Source organism: Phaseolus vulgaris, chromosome 9 (genome assembly GCF_051622355.1).
Source record: "Phaseolus vulgaris cultivar YP4 chromosome 9, ASM5162235v1, whole genome shotgun sequence".
Lineage (NCBI taxonomy): Eukaryota > Viridiplantae > Streptophyta > Magnoliopsida > Fabales > Fabaceae > Phaseolus > Phaseolus vulgaris.
Window position 1 is genome coordinate 11,182,716 of NC_143506.1, and position 22,259 is coordinate 11,204,974.

Consider the following 22,259-nt stretch of genomic DNA (forward strand, 5'->3'; position numbering starts at 1 on the left):
TGGTAACTTTTCTTTACATGACAAAATAACATGAAGAATAAGACGAACATAAAAAATTCAAAATAGGTTTATGTGGATCATCTCATGATTTTCAAAATCCGATTTAAAGCTGTACCTTTCAACATAATGCCCCTACCATAAAATCTGCATAAAATAATTGTATTTATTGACTTATGATAACATTATTATATTTAATTATAAATTAATAATCGTGTCGATACTTTACTAGCCTACTACACAGAATTTGAGTGTATGATACATTTGTTGGACTTTCAGGATACATTGTGTCAATCTTTAAGGATCATTTGAAAAGAGAAAACTAAAACCAATTTGGATAATGCGAAGTATATGTGTAAGTGTAAGAATAATGAATGATAAAAAGCATTTTTTTTTTCTAACTATAACGTAGAAGGAATCCCATGTTGAAAATGAAAATTAAAAAATAAAACAAATCAAGGAAAACTAAAGTATCACGTACACCAGAATGCTCAAAAGTAAAAATTTCTGAAGACAATGAACAAAACCAGGACTATTTCATTAGTGTCTGATCTCTAAGGTCATCTGTTCCATGAAAGGATAATCTCAATACTTTATTGCTTCCTTTAGTTCCTTTCTAGACCACCTGCATGTGCTTAGAGCCTCCTGGTTTATTGAGCAGTGCCCATTTTTTTTCTTTTTACTTTCTCTATTCTAGTCTATTGAGGGAATCTCCTCATCATAGCTTTAAGGAGTTGAAGATGTCTGTTCTTGAGGGGATTCTAACACTTCTGTGGCAGGTACTGCTCCAGTGTCTAATCTCAATACACAACAACCTAAAAGTTAGTCAACATAAAGAAAATTTTAGTCAGAACAAAAAATTGTGGCATTGTTTGAGTTTAGATACGCAACCAGTGCTGGGAATTGAGGCAGAAGCTGAAGTAGGTTCTGAAAAGCCAACAACTGTGAGCTCCTGAGATGGCATGTCAGGGATGACCTTTTTAACATAGGTTGTTGGAATAATCTGTCTACCAAGGCCATAAAAGGGCTGGCAATACGCTGGATACCAGCGGAGGGAAACCTGCTGTCCACCATATGCATTATTGTAGTCCTGTATAGAACAACAGAATTCATATATAAAAAAGTTCTGAGAATAGTGGACACAGTTTAATCCCCCTACTTGTTTATCATGCATACTAATATATGTACCTATATGAATTGGAACAATTTTGGTTACATAAAGCTTTCTAGCAATTCAAACTTGGTTGAAAAGAAAAGCTACTTTATGAGAAAACTAACCATTTCATACAGGTCTTGTGGATGAGTAAAACCAGGATACCTGAATGTTGGAGAAAAATGTTCACTTAGAATGACAAAAAATTGTGAAGTATAAAAGCAACACACTCTCACACGTTTGAATTGCACACCTGTAGGCTGGATACGGAAATGGGTAGTGAGGTATGTGTTGATTATAATAAGTGGAGGTGCCTTGAAACGGGACTGGTGCCGTATTCCATGAAGGGCTACTGAATTTTTGTCTTCCTGAAACATTTAACAGTTTGAATAGGCCACAGCGGAGGAGTAAAAATGAGAAACCTTATTAGCCACTATGAGGATGGTTTGCATGCAAGGAATATTGATCAAATTTGCATAATCTTTACCAAGTAAATTTAGAACTAAAGTAAAAATAGTGAAAGACCTAACCTGTTGTAGATGGATCATATTTCTGGGCACCAAGGGATGCAAGATTACAATTAGCTCTCCTTCCATCAATCACAGGATAGGGATTCAGACAAGCCCTTGCTGCAGAATTTGGGTCCTTGAAGGTCACCTAGGAAACAAAAGAGAACAGATATTAGAGTGAAAGGAATCAAGAGGAAAAACACCAAGTGCAAAAGAGTAGATAAGTGGGTTTTACAAAGCCATATCCTTTTGATCTTCCAGTGATTCTATCAGTGATGACAACCGCCTCTAAGATCTCCCCAAACTGATCAAAATAGCGTTTCAGAGAGTCTCTCTTGGTCTCCCAGGCCAATCCTCCAACAAAGATCTTAGTATAGGTTGTGTCACCAACTTGTTTGGCAAGGTTTGGACTCATCATCTTGTTTTGCCTTGGCTGTGACATCTGAATTCGATTAACAAAACCCTGAAACGAAGGCTTAAACACAGTCTAGTAAACAAAGACACAGACAGGATCCCAGAAAAAGGATTAGAAACAGGATCAAGAAGTCAGAGTAGCCGTTTGTTTGGTTGTTTATCATGAACAGTTAACAATCAATCAAATCAATGCTTGAGAAAATCTTCCACCAACATGAGCTCTAGTGATTCTCGTTTGTTATGGAGAGGAAAAACTCTTGATTTTCATATACAAACGTTTCCTCAGATTCCACGATGAAGATTCCCTTAACAAGAAAGTTAATAAACAGTAAGGAAGAGTTGAAATTATATGAAGTGAAAACAGAGAAACAGGGGAAGAAAAGAAAAAGGAAATTACAGAACAAAATCCAATTATTTATTTGGGCAATATTTTTATTCATGTCATGATATATAATAGAAGAGTAACTTGGAAAGTAGGCAAAATGACAATAATAGGAGCATGTAAAATAAAACAAATAATACTGTAAATATTTTGTATGCGACAAAATGTGAAAATCTAATGATAATGCATATTTTGATTATAAAATTGAGTTTATAAAAGGTAGTATTGTATCGTTTGATATGTTTGCCCATATCAAAACTTTCCAAACTTTTAATGTGTCCGAAGATACGTGCCTTGCTGTATTCAACTTTTATCTTTCATCACTAATTTAATCCAATTTATTCGTTTTCCATGTTATAATAATATGGGATATGAAATTATGATGCTTAACGCGTGGAATAATGTGCAGAAGCCATATGGGGTGTTTGGACCACGCAGAAAAAGAGAAAATCCATTGACTCTTCATTCTAACTCCAACCATCTTCATATTCATGTCATTTCCATTTATGAAAAAACACAAGCATCAAATTCCTCTCATTTCTATTTATGGTAATATAGTATAATAATATACTATTTACCATTTTTATCCACTGAGTTGAGAGGGGTAAATTTGATTGTACCACACACACTGCACCACAATCCTGGTTTATTTATCCTTTAAGGTAAAGTACTTTTAATATGAGAGAAAAGTTGTCACCCCTTTAGGGTTAAACTTAACCACTTAGGTTATCCTTCAGTTTGAAAAAGTAGTGTTTTCATAAAGTTGCATTCACATGATGATGAGGCTTTCTTGATTGGATTAAAGAAAAGCAGGTGAAAATGATTTTGATGGGTTTTAGCCAACCACATTCCTTCAATCAAATTATATTTTAATAGAATTGGTTTCAGCATCCAAAGAAACAGTAAATATATAGAAGAAACTTCATTTTGTAAATGGTATCAAATATATAAAACAATACAATTTGGTTATGTTTTTACTGCTAAATGCATTGATGATTACAGGGATAGTTTATTCAATTTTGAGATTTGATATGATAGAGAGTGACAAGTCTAAAAGAGACAAATTAGATTCTCAGCCAAAGAGACTCTCTGAGTCCACTTGCTCAATTTCATTATAGATTTTGATATTTTTTTTATTACGCAACTGTGAAATATATCTTAATTCTGTCTACTATTAATGTCTACAAGAAAACCTGCAGGCTGCATTTATTTGGATTTTTCTTTCCAACAACATTTTTCTGATAAAAGAAATTCAAAACTCAGATTTTGTTTACAATGTTTAGTGGAATCATTTATGATTGAGAATATGGAAAAGAGTATTAGAGTGAATTGTGATGATTTCTAGAAAAAAGAATGTGAAAGATTGAAAGATGAAAAGTCATGTGCACATTAAGAAATGAAAGAGAAAAAAGAGAAAAGAGTAACATATGCACATTAAAGATACACCCATAATGTGTTTTTTCCCGTTTTACTATTATAATAATTAAAAAATAATATTAAAAATGGTTAATAATAATAAAAATTATTAATATCAAATTAAATTATATCATTTTCTATATCTATTCTCTTTAACACAATCTAATAATTTAATTTCTTATTTTTTTTCTCTATTTTTTTCCACTCTTTTAATCCAATCTAAATTCAAATATTAGAGTTATATATACGATTGAATTTTAAAAAAAATACTTTTGCCCAATTTCAGCATATTTAGATAGTAAATTCTTTTAAGGATTATGAAAATTTGTATCTTGTGATTATTTTTAAATAGTATTTTTTAGTTTCATACATATTATTTTTACAAAAAAAAATTATTGCATTAAAATGAAATTAGTTTTTCAAATGTTTTCAATAAACTTATTCAAATAAATATTAATTTTGATTGCAATCAAATAATACAATGATTGAAACAATTTATTTTTCGATGCGGTCTTAAACACATATTTAATGTCAATATAAATGTCGATGTAATCTTGATGTTATTTCGGTGAAATAATATTGTTGACAATGTTACGGAAAAAAGAACACAAGTCGACCTAAATTTTAGATTGTATAAAATTCTATAATAAATGTATATACATCTAAATTAAGAATTATTTATATTAATACTTGATTTATAATATTCATGTCATTAACTATTTTTTTTAATAAAATGATCTTAATTAAAAGACATCGAAAATATCCAAATTAGAAGAAAACATTATTAACGACATGATGAGTTTTTTAATGAACAAAATGTATGAGAATGTTTTTTTGAGAAATATCTGAGAAATTTATACGAGAATCTCTCTCCACATGAAAGTAAAATAAAAATAAATAAAAGAAGAGTTTTGTTTCCAAATTTGACATCAACAAATGTTTATTAGAAAAATATTTCCATTCCGATGTTATATATTTGGGTTTTCATTTTTTTAAATATCATAACAATTATATATATTTTTTCTTATGCAAGTACAATTTCATACATTTCACAATATGTGTATTATCAAATTTTTCAAATCAAATAAAAATGTCTTGAAAAAAATTCCAAGTAAAAAAAATATTAACATCCTTAATTATTTTAAACAATATTGTGTATGATGAAATATCCATAAATTATCAATCAAATAATATTACTAAGAATTATTTGATTAATAATTTAGTGATATTTATTTGAATATTCAAATAGTTTGAACTGTTCCTAAAGAAAGTATACTCTTAAAATTTATTTGAATATTAAAAAAATAAAAGCTCATATCACACGTAAGTTCTTATAATTTAAGTACTTGTTATAGATTTTTTATCCGATAAAATGTGTAATAGGATATTTTTATTTCAGTTTAATTTTTATTTATTATTTTATATTAATTTATTCATTACTAGAAAATAATTAAATAAAAATTTATTTTAAAGATAAAATATAATTAATCATTATATTAATTAAATTAAATATTATTTTATAAATTAAAAATATATTAGTATTTAAAGTAATTTCTATTATTAAAAATTTATATAAATTAATTTTTAAATTAATATCTCATTAATTAACAATTTTAGAATTAAAATAATTAGTAACTAAAATCTTAATAGTTAATTGGATACCAATAATAAAAACTGATTTATATACTAATATTTTTTTAATTTATAAAATAATATCTAATTGTTTCTATTTAATACTTTTTTTAGTGATTTTTCTATAATATTTAATGTAGAATATTGTATAATTATTGTTGAGTCAAATTTGACTCAATTAATTATAATTAAATATATTTAAATATAATTTATTAAAATAATATCAATAAATTTTGAGTCAGTAATTTGATTAATTTAATGATTTAATGATTGAATTTCGTTTTAAAAATAATTATCGTTAAGCATTTTTTTTAGTTAGGTTTATATTTAAGTCATCACTATAGCATATAAAAAGAAAAGAAAAGTTAAAATATAGTCGAATTATTTTTACTTAAGTCCTAAGGCTTATTTTATAATAAAAAAATATTTTTCTCATAATTTTATTAAAAAAATGCATTAGAAAAGCATTCTAATCGAATTAATTATAACTAATACTCTCTACTCGAGATAGTTGGCATCGGACTGTTTCTTCCTACATCTCCATATCTTCTTATGCCACCTCCATACACAACATGAAAATACATTTTTATCCTTCTTGTGTCACTCCCATAGAATAACTTCTGGATTATGTAATCCGAAAACGCATTTAATCCGGAAGTTAAAAAAGACTTTCGAATTATGTAATCCAGAAATTAATCATGCATCTCAAAAAAGGCTTCCGGATTATATAATCCAGAAGCTAATTATAAATTTGAAAAATAATTTCCAAATTATGTAATCTGGAATACTACATAGGGGTATTTTTGAAAATACGAAAATCTATGGAGGTGAGAGAAGAAGGTATGGAGGTGCAGGAAGAAGCAGCCTTGGCATCGTGTTGGATGGAGTCCGGCCCATGAATTCGACTAAACCAATGAATCAATGGGCTTTGCTATTTTCATCTTTATTTTACTTTCTTAAATCCACCCTAAACTTTTTTTGACAAATACATATATGTTCAAAACATATTTTCATTGTGAAACCTAATAATATTTATGAGATTTCTTTGAAATATAAATACTAATATATTTTTATTATGTACGTGATTAAGATTTTTATATATCTATATAGATATAATATATATTTTCTTTATAAATCTTACAAGATTTTGTCAAAATATACTATAAAAATATGTTTTTAGTGTATACCAACGAAATTTGTTGAGCTATACAGATTTTATAGGAATTGTTAACATACTTAAAAGTATTTTTTTTTCTATGTTAAATAATGTATATAATGCATGCAATATATACATAAGAGTTTTGAGTTATATGTTAGTTCTTTTTCTCTACATGAATAATATTTTTTTTTTCTTCTTCTTTCTCTTTTTTCTAAGTTGCACTCACATGGTAACAAGATTTTTTTTTTCTTTTTCTTGATCACGGTCTCCCCATCTTCTGCTATCTTCAACTTTGATGTCAATTATTCCAAAATTTGATGTTGGTAACTTCCTCGTATGACAACAATAGGTCCTTAACTACTATTTGTGGTCTCAAATTAACTTATTTTTTGGATGAATTCTCTGTACTATTGAAATACAAGTGCTAATGAACTCACAAACAGTATAAATTCATATTTTATCAATCATGAACATCAAAATCAGCTTGTTGTGGCACGTCTCCTTGTGCCAATGACAACATCCATTCTAATCAAGATGGTAGATCTTGATACATTGTGGGAAATATGGACGAAGCTATGCACATACTATGCTTTTCAAACACGAGAAAAAGTTAAAAAATTGAAACTTCAACTTCGAACACACAAGAAAGATTGTTCCCTTATTAATTATCTTCTAGATACCGAAAACTATTGAAGATTGTTACACTAGAAGATCACATTGAAGTTATTTTAGATGACCTCTCCAAAGAATATGATACATTCATTACATATATCACCTCTCATCTTGACCCCTACATCGTTGAAGAGGTTTTGGGACTTTTTGCGAGCATAAGAAGAACAAATCAAAAAGCATAAAACACTGAACACATTTTTTTCAAGCTAATATTGCTGCATGGTCATGGTTTTCCAATAACCAATACCACGTTGCACTCGTTACATTGGCTCACAAAATCATGAAGGACGTGGGTCTTTTTCGCTCCAACTATGCAAACAAGAATTCAAGATTTTTTTGGACAAAAACAACATAATCACAATTCTTGGAATTCCTCTTCTTCTTCTTGGCATAATTTACATCCTCAGTGTTAAATTTGTGATAAGAATGGTAAAAGAAAAACTGAATTGTCGGCGCAAGTATGATCAATAATCACTCCAATATACATGCTAACACATCGCGAGTTTCCCCTTAATTTATGAATCACTAAAAAAATGAATTTACCTATGGATAAGTAACTCAACATTATCCACGAAAAAAATTCATAGGTAACCTAGGCGTAAGTAATTTACCTACGGATGATATGTTTGTGGGTAACTAAAGTTAGAAGAACTCGAACCCAAGTCCCTTGAGTAAACAAAGAACCTCTAATCACTACATCAGACAAGTTTTATTATCATATTATGATTGTTATTATTCTTATTATGATTATACTTATTATTATTATTATAATTATTAATATTATTAGTATTATTTTTATGATTAATATTTTTAATATCATTAACATTCTTAATATTATTAATTATTTAATATTATTATTAATAATATTAATATTATTAATAGTACTAATATAATTCATATTATTTATTAATATCAGTATTGGTCGGACGTGCTCGGGTACTCAACCCAAGCACTTAAGTGTAGTAAGCTCGGTTGGATAGATTATGTGCGAAATACCCAACTCGGCTTGGGACATGTAGGGGCCTAAGTAGGTACAACAAAAGGTACTAGTATGGACGCAATATGCGATTGAAAGCTCTTCTTTGGTAGGTTTCGTGATTTGCTAATCCTATCTTGTAAGTTGGCTTATCTTAGGCCACGACTCAGACGATGGCTTGAAACCCCCAATGACACATTACGAGGTCGACCCAAATGTTGGGTAGTCTATACGAAAAAATATCATGAAAGTAAAAATAACAGAAGGAGCAATTGAATTAGTAAAAGTGTACATACCTTTTAAATACAAATAAAAGTTGTTAGGAATGGTGTGACATTGCACCCGAAAATAAAGGAGCACGTTAACAAAATGTTCTTACCATTGAAATTATATTCTTGTTGTTGAGATTATATTTTTGTTGTTGAAACAATATTCTGGTTAATGAAAAATCGTTGAAAGGATGTCTATAAAAGGGGTTTAAGGCCCCGAGTGAAGGTAAGTTTTTTTGAACCCTAGACTGATACGGATTTATAGTTTGAATGCTCTCACTGACTTGATCATCGGAGTGTGATTAACAGGTGGAGCCCCCCTTGTCACAAAGCGTCTTCAACTCGGTTCAACACCCCAGCAAAGTCGCTTCAGCCTGAAGCTCATTTCTAAGTCCGATCGAGGTCAGCCGCTGAGAACAATATCATTCATATTATTTATTAATATTATTCATATTACTAATAATATTGATATTATAATAATATTTTTAATATTATTAGTATGAGATTCATATTATTAATAAATATTAATATTATTAACATTTTCTCTCTTTCAACTATGCCGAAAATGATCTTGATGATTGGAAATCCACAACTAGATTTTGTATTTATATTGGTTCTAATATTGTTTTTCGGGCTTTACACAAATAGAAGGCTAAGGCTATTTTGCACAATTACATTGAGGTTGAGTATCGCAGTGTTGCTAAAATACTATGAATACATTTTTTTTATGTTTGTTTTAGAACTCTCAAGGTATATTATGATAACCTTGGAGTTGTTCTCCTTGTTGCAAATCCAATCATCTATTCAAAATCCAAACACTTTTAAATTGACTTTTACTTCATTCGTGATCATGTGCAACAAAAACGTTTACACCATATCTATATTCTAGCCATATAATAAGTTGCAGATCTTTAACAAAACATGTTTCTAGATCGCCTTTTACTAAACTTAGGCATAAACTTATGGTTGTGGTTAATCCAACCATAAGTTTAAGGAAAAATGTTACGTAATGTATATAATACATGCAACTGCATGTAAAATGATTAACTGTTTTTAGTTAAATGATTAACCGTTTTTAGTTGTATAATAGTTCTCTTTCTTTGAACGAATAATACAATTTATATTTTCTGCTTCTTTCATCACATATAAATAAATGAGTTTAATCTTGTCTCATCCTCATAAAATTTGCTTGTAAGGTGATGATTATCCCTGCTTATATATTATAAATTGACCTAATATTAGTCGATGTGAGATTTTTCAACACACCTCCCTCATGCTGAGACATGTACATCTTGTGCATGGATCTAGATATCCACGAGTGGTCTGATATCGACCCAACCCAATAGTGGTGATACGATAGGTTCGTCAAATCTCACTATAATAGACTCTTGTATCATATAAATAAGTGAGTTTAAACCTAACTAATTCTCAAAAAATCAACATCTAAGGTGAATATTGTTTCCACTTATATACCATAAATTGATCTAATATTTAGTTAATTTAAGATTTACAAAAATAAGCATTTCCTTACACATTTATAGACGTTATAATCTTAACCTTTTAACGTCATAATCTTAACCTTTATTCCCCGCCCTCCAAAAGTCGAATCGAAAATCTCTCACATAACGTGATACAACACACAAACCTTATGAACACGAGAAAGGAGAAAAACATGTAATTAACATCCAATGTGGTTTGTCTCTTAAGCATAAAGGTTTTAATTGGCCTTCTCATTTTGTCTTGTTGTATTCATGTGGTATGGTTCGACGCCATCTCCTTTTGTCCCCAACAACCCATTGCATTAGAACACAACTTGCTGAGGAAGAGTCTAATGTAATGATACGTAGAAGAGAAAAAGCAAACACAAAGAAAGAAGCGTGTTGAAATTTTGCTCCTATAAAGGACACACAAACTCATTCCCCAAGAAAAATGGTTACATAGACGATCATGCTCTTCGAAAGCAACTGAAGATTATTTTATTTGGAAATCTTATATGAATTTCGCAAGCAATGAATGACCTTACTATGCATTATTGAGAGTGGACCATGATCCTCGATGAAGGCAGCACCAGAGTGTTCTTTCAACAAACATAATGGCCAAACACTCCTCAGTTTTATGTTTCTCCTTTTCAACTTGGGATCCCAACCAAGAGGCCATTGAAAATTTGGGTACTGTAACTAAAGAATAATGATATTTTCACGATCTTTGGTAGAGTGAATGAAAATAAAATGATAAAAAATAAAATAAAATAACACAATAAAAGAGAGATGAAATATATAATATAATTAAGGAGTGCATGTATATCCTCTATGATAGATCATTTGGCTATGAATTTATGTAGTTAATGTTTATAAATTAAATTATTATGGAATTCATTTAAGATTATGCAAAATATATCAAATTTTAATATAAAAATAATAAAAGATGGAAAGTGCAGAAAAGTAACAAAAGAATTAGGTGAAATGAGTACAGTAAATGATTAAAAATAAAATATATAGGGAAAGCAAAAGAAAGTAATCAAATACCTTAAGTAAATTGTTGAAACAATAAAATACAGTGGAATAAAAAGATAAAAGCATATAAATTATTAAAATGAAATGTAGAAAAGATTGTAGTAACTCGTTATTTTTAGAGTACAATTTTATTTTAATGTTTTGTATTGGGGAGTGGAAAGTTTAGAGTGTAAAATGAGTGAAAGTGTGAGGATTTGAGAAGAAAATATGAAAAAAAAAATTAAAAATGTTTGGATTGGAGTATGATAAAATGGATGTATGAGAAAATTTTATTAAAGTACTTGAGTGATGTAATGGTTGCGAAAATATTTTGAATTATTTTTAAAAGTATAAAATCTAAGTTTACAAATTTATTTTTGTCTTTAAAAATATTTGAATAATGAAATATAAAATATTTTTGTGTACATTTGATTTAATTAAAATTTAATATATTATTCTATTTAAATATATTTTTAAAAATTACAAGTTTCTTATATTTTTACAAATTTATTCTTATATTTTAAAAAATAATTTATTTATTTATTATGATTAATAATAATAGTATTATATAAAATTATTTATTTTATATAAATAACTATATTTAATTTTATTATATTATAATTTTATTATTATTAATAATATTATTAAATATTTGATAAAAATAAAATAAAATAAAATAATAATTTTCTTTAATTATTACTAATTTTTTAATTTATATTCATCATCATTATTTTAAAAATTTATTTTATTTAATATTATTATTTTATAAATTAATTCTAAATATTATTTTTATTTTAATATTTAAATATTTATATTATTAATATGAATTATTTTTATTTTTATAATATGTAAATATATTTATAATATTATTATTATATTATAAATAATTAAATTAAATTATTATAATTAATAATTATTATAAAATTTATATATGTAATGGTATATGTATAACCTAACATAATCGATTAAGCTAACATATGTATAATATATATAATCAATTATGTTACAAAATTTATATACAAATTGATTATATGCTACATAAAATTAATTATCTATAAACTTTGTAATATAATTACTTTTTATTTTTATAAGTATATAATATTTTTATGTGACTTTTTTTACCTTCCTCATTTTTATGTAATTATGAGGAATAACTTTTAGTCTATCACTCACTTTCTCGTTCTCTCACCCTTCTTCATCTGCTTATCCAAATAGGGGTTGCATTCTCATTTCTGTCTGTAGGAACAGTGGATCCCTTAATCCAAACAAGCTTGTAGGATTGTTTGCTTCAAGGGAAGTACTGCTCACATGGATGAAGAAGTACTGCTCACATGGATGAAAGTGTCTTGTTTGGATCCACTGATGTGCACAAAAGAGGAATGGAGGATCACCATAAATAGTGTTTTCCATACTTTTTCTTAGGTTACAAAGAACCTTCACGTAAGGATGTGTGTTTTTCTCATTTGTGTCACGTGTGTTTTTCTCATTTTTATCTTTGTATGAAAGTGACATATTGCTTATTTTTTTCATTGCATAGTTAATATATATAACATAATATAATACAAATAAAATAATATTAAATATTATTAAAATTATCTAAATATAATATTAATTATTAGTAAATTTAAATAACACAAATATTTAATGATATTATTAATAAAATAATTTTTTAAAATAATGATAATAAATATCAATTAAATAAAATTATTAAATAGTATTATTATTAATAATTTATTTTACTTTACTCTATTTATATCAAATATTTAATAATAATTTTAATAATAATTATTTATTATTAATAATAAAAATAAAATTATAATAATAAAAAGTTATATAATTATTTATGTATAAATAAATTAATTAGTTTTTAAAATATAAAAATAAATTTGTAAATCTTAATCTTTTCTTAATTAAAAAAAATTAAAATTTCAATCACATTTCTCATGTCACTCACAAATTTATTATTTTTATGAAAAAATTTCATGTTTAATGATAAAAAAACTTGTGTTTTTTTAAAAAATAATTATTCAATGGTATTGGAAATAATTACAAAATTTTAATTAATTCAAATTTATAGAGAAATACTTCATATTTCATTATTCAAATATTTTTAAAGATAAGAGTAAATTTGTACTCTTACATTTTACATCTTTAAAAAAAATCAAAATTTCTCACAATCATCATATCACTCACAAATTTCAATATATTTTCTTCACACCTCCACTCTAACTTATCTTAATCTAAATACACTACTTTCATCGCATTTTCTTCTTAAATCCTCACACATTCACTCCCTCAAATCCCTATATCCCCTCCCGATTCAAACACACAATAAGTCACATTCCAACTGTAACTGATTTATAGTTTTAATATATTTTTTCTAATAAAATCGTAGATCGATAGTGGTGATTCTTTTTAAGCGTCAATGAGAGTATTTTCAATTGTTCAGAGATAATTACTTTGATTTTTTTAACAGCAATTGCTTCAAGATTTTTTTTACGAAAACTACTTTAATTTTAAAATAATAAATAAAGTCATCCTTTTTCTATTTCAACTAGTTATTCACGAACCATGTACCATATTTCACGAATATTTTTTCAATTGATAAAAATATGACTTTTTTTTACTACAATAGTATTTCTAAATATCAATTTTCATAATTAAATTAATGAAAACATAACTTTGTAATACATAAATATATCGTAACTCTCAAATCTCAAAATCCTTATATAAACTTTATTCATCATCTTACTTCAATTTTGATAACTTTTTCTATCAGGTGCTACTTCGATTCAATTGTTTCAAAATTGAGATACAAAAGAATTGAAACAGGTAACAAGGAGGAAAAAGAGGAAGATATATACTTAAGGTGGACCGTGAGAGTTATGTCATATAATGTAAGGGAGTTAAGGGGAGAGTAAAGAAGAATATTAGTAGAGGTCTTCTGACTAAAGAGAGGGATCAGAGATGTTATCAACATATTAAACTACAAAAATAATTCAATTTTTAATAATAATAATTTTTAACTTTATGTTTAGAGTAAAAAATTATTAAAAAAAATAATAATTTTATAGACAAAAAATAATTAGTTGTTATATTGACTAAATTGGATAAAATTTTATAGACAAAAAATAACTAGTTGTTATATCTAAATTAGTTTTTATTACTGATAAATAGTAATTTAATTAGCTACAAAAGTTTTAATTGTAATTGATTAAAACATTGATAACTAATTAAATACTAATTTAAAAACTATTTATCAATAATGAAAAAAAATAATATTTAAAAAATAATATATAATTTAGTCGATATAATAACTAAAAGTGAAATTTATTTACATTAATTCCAAATTATATATATATATATAATTTTCATAAGTATTTTAAATTTTATTATTGATTCACCTACCCACCTTAAGGTTCAGAATGTCAAAGAACTCGATCTGGAATGTCAAAGAACTCGGGATGACTGCATGTCTTTCCTAACTGAACTTTTATTGTCATCAATAACTATCATGAACAATCTAATCAATGTGCCTAATATGAAATAATGAATAAGAGTTAAATGATTAATCCAAAAGACTCATAACCGTCAATAAAGAAGTTACCAAATTTATAAACACCTACTGCTCTTCCATAAGTGTTTATATTGATAAAAAAACTCAATTAACATATTTTTTAAAATATACAGCAATATGAGTAATTTGATTATGTTTCTGTTGATATCCAATTATAACAAAATTTAACATGAAGAAATTACGGTGGAACAATAAAATTCACTTTTAGTGTAAAGTGATCTCCTTAAAATTTGATCTCACCTTTTTCTTTTACATTGTAAGAATGTTAAACTATGGAGAGAAAAAATGACAAAAAGAATTAGGGGAATAAGTTGTTTTTCTTAATCCAATAGTTATTGGGTTTAATTCTTGTCTGAAAAATAATTGGAGTTTAACTTTGATGGGGTTAGGTCTGTTTGTTTGATGTGCAAGTGATGAGGGAGGGGAAAACATTTTAAAAGAATGGAGTTAGTAAGTTGGAATTCAACAACTAAGAAAAGTAATAATAATAAAAGGGACTCTGTGGATTTAGAAGATCTTTGTCTCATCTTTTCAGCCACTCTGACAATGACGTTAAAGGCAACTCTCTTTGTTTATTCGCTCCTATCTCACCTACTAGTAAATGCATACTTAGGAACCGAACAAAACTAGGGGTGCCATTTTGACCCATGGGAGCGGTGTATTAGGATTAAGGAGTGGAAAAAAGAAAGTAAATTTTGAGATGATTGAAGGAAAGTGTAAAAAAGATAGGTTGTTTGGATTAGGTAAATAGAGTGAAAGATGTGATAGATGTGATTGAAATTATATATTTTTAATTAATAAAAATATAAATTTATATTTTATCTTTATATTTAAAAGTGGTTAAAAATTAATTTGATATATTTATTTATAAATTATAATTATTTTTAATTAAAATATTATTTAAATATTTATAATCATAAATATTTGATAAAAAATTATTTTTATATTAAATAATATTATTATTTTATCTTTCCTTTTTTTAATTAATATAATTATTATATAAATTTATTTTTTAATTATTAAAATACATTTTTATTTTTATTATTATTATTTATATTTATAATTTATTATATATAATATGATTAATTATGTTTTTATAATAATTTTTTTTTATAATTTTGATTATGTTTTTTTATATTTAAATTTTAATTATATTTTAAATAAAAATAAAAAAGTAAATTAAGGTTAATTAATTAAAAAATATAAAAATATACAACTTCCTACGCATATTTGCAAAGAAAGTTTTGAATTTATTTGCATTAAATAATATTTACGTGACTTTCTCCGCTTTGAAATAAACAAATGGACCCGAGCCTTAGGTGGATTTATCCCTCTAAGTTATCTCCATTGAAATTGGTAACTATTACTTTACTATTATACTAAAAGAAAATTTAATGTAACAAAATAAATAAATAAATAAATATCAATAAATAAGATAATGTATAAGAAATTATTAAAAATAAAATTATAATAAAATATTAATAACCACTAATTTTTATTTAAAAGTATACAAAAATAAAGGTAGAAAGTCCATCTGGTTATATTTATAATTAGTCAAATTGTCGGGTTAAACAGGTTGGATAATACTGACTAGGTTGAAAAAATTAGTGTTTCATACTTAAATGATAGCAGATTCACGGGTCGATTCGTCGGATTAATCTACTTCCCTATTTCTAAATAAAATTATATGGCTCTTTACACGATGATACTTATACACTAATATTTTATTTTAATAAAAACATTTTTATTAGTTACTCCTTTCTTTCATGAAATAAAATAGGTGAGACTCATCATCTCTTCTTGTAAGTCTGCAATAGTTGTTTCTAGAAGTAATGGTTTTGTGTGTGTACACTATGCTTCTTCATACCCAATGTAGTATACTTCTGTTAAAAAGATGGTTTAAATAAAATTTTAAATTTGAACATGCACATCAAATTTAATGTGAAAATTTCAATTTACAATAGCTTATAAAAAGAACTTACAATATGGAAGACAGACACCTCTAGTGTGAACAAAAAAAGGATTTGACTCATCTTTAACTAAGCTAAAATCATTAAAGATTATAATTTTTCTCATTTAAACTTTTATACAACCACGGTTTCAGTCATAGATAATCATTAAAGAAGTTATTTTATACATAAATTAAATATTAGAAAGTAATAAGTCGAACATCAAAATACATGTAGTAAGTTGATTATCTAGTATGTGAACTCTTATTTTTCATCAGGACATTTGTAATTGAACAGAATGATACAGTGGATCCAACAGTGCACTTCACTCAATAATTTAGAAAGAAACAACTACATTTTCAAAATTTTAATGTGAGATCATTAATTAAGTTACAATAATCTCTCATTATTTAATTATTAAGTGTTTTTTAATCAAGGTAGTTAGAATAGAGGAAACATCCATGTACTTAACTTTTAATTTTAATGGATGTTGCATATAGTAGAGGTATTTTCAATGAATTGTTAGATAGAGAGGTAAATTCTGAATTGTATGTTGAATAAGAGAAAAGTAAAATATGAATGTGACTAGTTACAATATTTTAAGTATTAAGCTTTAGACAATATAAGGTGACTTTCTAAAAGTTTGCCTCTTTTGTCTTTCCACAAGATAAACAAAGCTTCTAGTGCATTGAAGCAACCTCAGCCCTCTGAGCATGTAACGAGTCTCACCGAAAGCATGTGAGAAATATCAGTTAGACTAAAAAAACAAAATTATTTGGAAAAGATGTAATAACGATCCATTCATATATATGGCTACTGTTACATTTAATAGTAGGCATTATGAGCATGAAAGGTATTATCTATGCAGACTGATATTATTTATTGAGCACTGTAAGAGAAACAGCCAAATAGCAGTTAGCAGTTGGGAGAGGTTAACTAATTTATATTTTTCTAGAACCAATTATAAACAGAGACACGAATCAAAGTACACCCAACCTTAAACTTTTGTTCCCTATTGTACCTGAACCATACATATATAAACTGCATTTGTTGCGTCACCACCCCTGCATGACCCACTCACAGATTTTAGTATAATCTCTCTTCATTCAACCATCCAATCTCTCCTATCCTTCCTACCGAAAGCCAAAGGAAGAATGGGGTTCTGTTGTGCCTTCATTTCCATCAGTATCAAACAATTGGAACCGCAGAGCAAGTAGCAATTCTTGCTTTAAAAATTGTCTTGGACGTCACCTAAACCATGAGATGATGCAATTTTAATAAAAGTAAACAAACATATGTTGTTGGAAGTATTACAACAGCAAAAATCAACTGATAAAGTTTGAATTTTCAATATGCTATTGTGTTAAGTGGTTAAAGAAAGGGTCTAACCAAAGTAAGATTTTTTCTTGCACTTGATTATAAAAGGAACAAAAATACCACTCTCGCTTATATCTGGTTATAGTAGATTTTTGTCTTCCCCACCTAATTAGGACATGGTAGTTTGGTCCCAAAGCTAAGGCTATAGCTGCATGCCCACCCAATGAAATGAGGCCACTTGCATAATTTTTGAAGTGCATTGATGACATGGAGTGTATGGCAGAATCATATGCTATGCATGTATAGGAGAATAGTTGCTTCATCAGTTGGGGTCTGGAGGGCTGAAAAGATAGTTAAATGAGCAATGCAATATTCCCCCACTTTCCACTAACCGTCCTATGCTGCATGCGTGTTGACAAATCTTTCATTTTCCATTCTCAACACAAAACCTATTTTACATACTTATACTTACTTTCTCGCCCTAATCCACAACTTTCCTTCTCAACGGAAACTCACCTTTCTGCTCCACTCCACACGAAACAAACCCCTCCATTTTTTTAAGATTCCCACCTCGCTATATATCTCACATGCTTTCCTTTCAGACCCGCAAAACTCACATTTCTCACTCAAACTCCCTCTCCCTTCCCCTGCTTTCTCTCTCACACACATCTTCATAGTTCCATGCAACTATCTTTATAGCTTTCTCTAACAACTTCGCTTTTAGTCTTCAACCACCTGATTTATACACCCCTTACAATAAAATGGGCAATTGTCTTGTTTTTTGTAAACCCAGTTCAGGGTCTTGTATCATGGCAAAAAAGGTTAAAATTGTGAGGGTAGCTAAACCAGATGGGAAGATACTAGAGTTTAGCACCCCGATCCATGTCAAAGATATCTTGACAAACTATCCAGCTTCTGGTGTTGCTGTTTCAGAGAAAGTCACAGAACCTCTCTCACCTGATCACGAATTGAAGGCAGGGAGATTGTACTACTTGCTTCCTTCTTTGAATTCCCCTCCAAATCTTGCATCTTTAAGGAACGTTGAGACAGATGGTGGGATAAAGAGGATCAAAGTTATCATAACGAAGCAGCAACTTGAGCTGTTGGTGAACAAACAGATATCCGTAGAGGATATACTATCCGAGGTTCAAACGGTTGGTGTTCAGTTTCCAAACAATAGGAAACCCAAATTGGACACTATACCCGAAGAGAATGAGTAACATACAACATAGAAATCCTTGCTATTTCTCTTAATTTTCTGGCTGTTTCACCTTTCATTTCCTTTCTTCCTTGGTTATTGCAGTTTCTTTCTGTTGTACTCAGGGGACTTCTGGCCGTTGTTGTAATGCTTTATGCTTTACCTTTTTTTTAAGGAAGTTTGGTTGTAAAAACTGATAGATATGAAATATATAAAGACAGACAGAGAACCTAGCATAGAAAAGTATTTATGAGTAGTTTCTAAATTTGCATTCCCTTTGCCTTTGCATTGATATAGATTTTGGTGGGTTTTTGAGATGTCAAGAGGGAAATTTAATAACAAAGAGACCTAAATCTATAAGACACTTACACAATCTCTAATCTATAACCTTAATACAATAAATTTATAAACCTTTTCTTCTATCTTATTCAACTTTCTCAATTTCATTAAATATATAATTCAAACTCACATTTTGATTTCTAATAATCTCTCAATCCCTTCTATGCTAGTATATTCTTCCTTAAGCAAAAACACTCTAAACACGAATACCTCAATAGTGTCATTTATTTTTATAATTGTTTTACCTCAACAACGGAACAAGTTTATATGAAATAAAGAAATTCAATGTAAAAAATATATTTTTCACCACGTATTTGCCTAAATAAATCATCAAAACGAACTATCAGCTTTATTTAATACTAGATATGGATCTTTTGAAAGGAAATCCACAAAGTAGGTTTAACAACAATGAAACAACAATAACAATTAACCTTGAATAAAACCTAGATAAGAGACTGACACAAAATCTTAAAACAATAAATTTATTTTTTCTCTGTTGTGTTGTCATAATCAACAAGATTGAAATTTCGAGGAAAAAACTTCCCATTGAATCTTCTAGGAAAATCTTAGAATTGAGAGTGTGATCCTCCCGGTGAACTCAAAATTGTGTTGTTCAACTTTTTCTAATGTGAAATTTATACTTACATTATCTTGTTAACTTTCCTAAAGTGGAACTCACACTCACGTTTAAATTTCTCGTTAAACTTTTAGGATGAGATCTCTAGTTCCCACTTTTTTCATAACTTGGAATTGGAAGGTTAGGTAATTAAAGTCTTAATTAAGATATACACATGTTAAGGATTAGTTTCCTTTCACATATTTTTGGGGCTTATGACCAATTTGATGTTACAAAGCGAAACAGATTTTTCATCTGATGAATTAGTAGAGGAGGAAACTCACATTGCTAGAAAATTTTACAACAGCAATTTATTTCAACTTTTTTACACCCTTAATACCACATATTTTACCCGTATAATGGGTATATATGTTAAAAAAAAGAAGTAAGACCATGGTAAAATACAGTGTTGTAATGCACAAAGCCTAGGCTTCTCAATGAACTTCCACATCAATAACCTTGCGTTCAACCTTGGTCTTAGGAATGGTGATATAAAGCACGCCATTTTTCAACTCTGCCTTAACCTTGTCCTTCTCGCAGTTATCTGGAAGCTTCAAACGGGTGTCATAGGAACTGTAGCTCCTGCTTGACCAGGAGTCATCACCACCTTGTTCTTGTTCACTCTTGTGACCACCATTTATGACAAGCACATCGTCCTCCACTGATACCTTAACATTTTCCTTAGAAAGACCTGGCATGTCAAACCTCATTCTGATCTCATGTTCTTCATCTTTGATGTCCCAAGGGGCACGAATCTCCCCTCCTCCCACATTTCTTCCGGGGAATGTCATGCTATCTTCGAAAATTCGGTCCATCGTATCCAAAATCTGGCGCATACTCCTCATGGGTGACCACGGGTCCAAGAGACCTGCAAAAGGCCACACTACATGTCAGTGTACATGTTTAACTATGCTGCAAGCAAGTTCAGATTTCTGAAGATTTTTCACTGGTAAATTTCATTCTGTTTCTGTCGAAAGTGTACAACAGAATCAAACCAAAAGGATTATACCAATATCTGTAGGCAAGTTAAGTGTCTATCGCGAACCGGTTTTGGTTTCTTTCTTTATTCTTTATGATGCCAAACTTTATCTTAAACTACAATATTAAGAGGGAGGAAAAATAAAGGAATATGAAAAACTAATAGCAATGGTGAAACAGATGACAATAGCAACCACTACAACATATGTTAAGTGTCATCACCAACGACAGAATCACAATCAGAGCTGAATACATTATCATAATAAATAAATTACTTTCAAATAACTATACTAAGACTTCACAAATTTAACTTTTATAATGATATATCAAAATCTCTATTTGACTTAATAAACTCAATTATATTGGTTGATAATGTAAAAGAATTTTTGCCCTGTTAGTGGGGTTCAGAATTTCGCAAAAAAGTTAGAAACACCATGTTTAATTAAGTTGTATTGGAGGTCTGCAATCAGCAGATTAATGAACTTAAGAACCTTAGAGTCCAAGTTGAAAAATTTGAATTAATAGAATGATGCATGAGCATGAGCAATTGTGGATACTACATTTGTGCGAATAAGAATGAAAATCTTACCAAAAGGTGAAATGTCGAAGGCAGTTCTAGGTGGCTTTCTCTCAACCGCAGTCGCTTGGTCACCCTTGTTAACATGTTGTACTTCCAGAGAGTGGTCTTTATTATCACCAGAAGCCTGAGCTCTCATCCTTTGTAGCCTAGGAAACCCTTTCCTCGACGGAAAAGAGGCCATGCAAGGTGCAACACCATTGTTCTTGGGTTTAACAGAGTACCCTGTTTTTGGTGACAGTAGAAGTGATGAAGTTGACAGTGTTTGAGCCATTGGGAATGGAGAAAGGAAAGGAAATGGGAGGTGTTGATGAGTGTTGATGTTGATGAGTGTGAGTGTGAGATGTGGGAATTGTTGAATATATAGAGAGTGGAGAAGGGTCTTGAGAGTTTGAGAGGAAGTGTGAAAGTTCTGGACCCAACAATTGGACAACCTCGCTATGTTTGTTTTTATCTCACTACTACCACCTTCGGGAATGCTCTTCAAAAATTATTTCACCCTTTGATTTATTTTTTAGAATTCAGAAAAAATAATAAGTTAACTAAAAGGAGAATACTTGTTTGGTAAATTTTCAGAATCTATTACTTTCTTACCTCGTTTACTTGTTCAACACTTGCCAACTCCTATGGAGCTTGC

At 28.5% G+C, this 22,259-nt stretch overlaps 3 protein-coding genes across 3 annotated transcripts; 1 reads left to right on the forward strand and 2 right to left on the reverse strand.

The window, feature by feature from the left end:
• Nucleotides 1-372: 372 nt before the first annotated feature.
• LOC137821566 (uncharacterized) lies at nt 373-2,736 on the reverse strand. Its single transcript, XM_068626223.1, has 6 exons — nt 1,895-2,736; nt 1,681-1,807; nt 1,404-1,518; nt 1,276-1,315; nt 889-1,087; nt 373-791 (listed from the first exon to the last, which is right to left on the reverse strand). The coding sequence occupies exons 1-6, from the start codon at nt 2,099-2,101 to the stop codon at nt 724-726; spliced, it is 756 nt and encodes a 251-aa protein (XP_068482324.1). The 5' UTR covers nt 2,102-2,736; the 3' UTR covers nt 373-723.
• A 15,659-nt stretch (nt 2,737-18,395) lies between these two features.
• LOC137822697 (uncharacterized) lies at nt 18,396-19,355 on the forward strand. The gene has a single exon (XM_068627642.2). It carries the CDS (start codon nt 18,676-18,678, stop codon nt 19,132-19,134), a length of 459 nt encoding a protein of 152 aa, XP_068483743.1. The 5' UTR covers nt 18,396-18,675; the 3' UTR covers nt 19,135-19,355.
• A 997-nt stretch (nt 19,356-20,352) lies between these two features.
• On the reverse strand, nt 20,353-21,964 carry HSP21 (heat shock protein 21). Its single transcript, XM_068627933.2, has 2 exons — nt 21,635-21,964; nt 20,353-20,935 (listed from the first exon to the last, which is right to left on the reverse strand). The coding sequence occupies exons 1-2, from the start codon at nt 21,894-21,896 to the stop codon at nt 20,502-20,504; spliced, it is 696 nt and encodes a 231-aa protein (XP_068484034.2). The 5' UTR covers nt 21,897-21,964; the 3' UTR covers nt 20,353-20,501.
• Between the last annotated feature and the right edge of the window lie 295 nt (nt 21,965-22,259).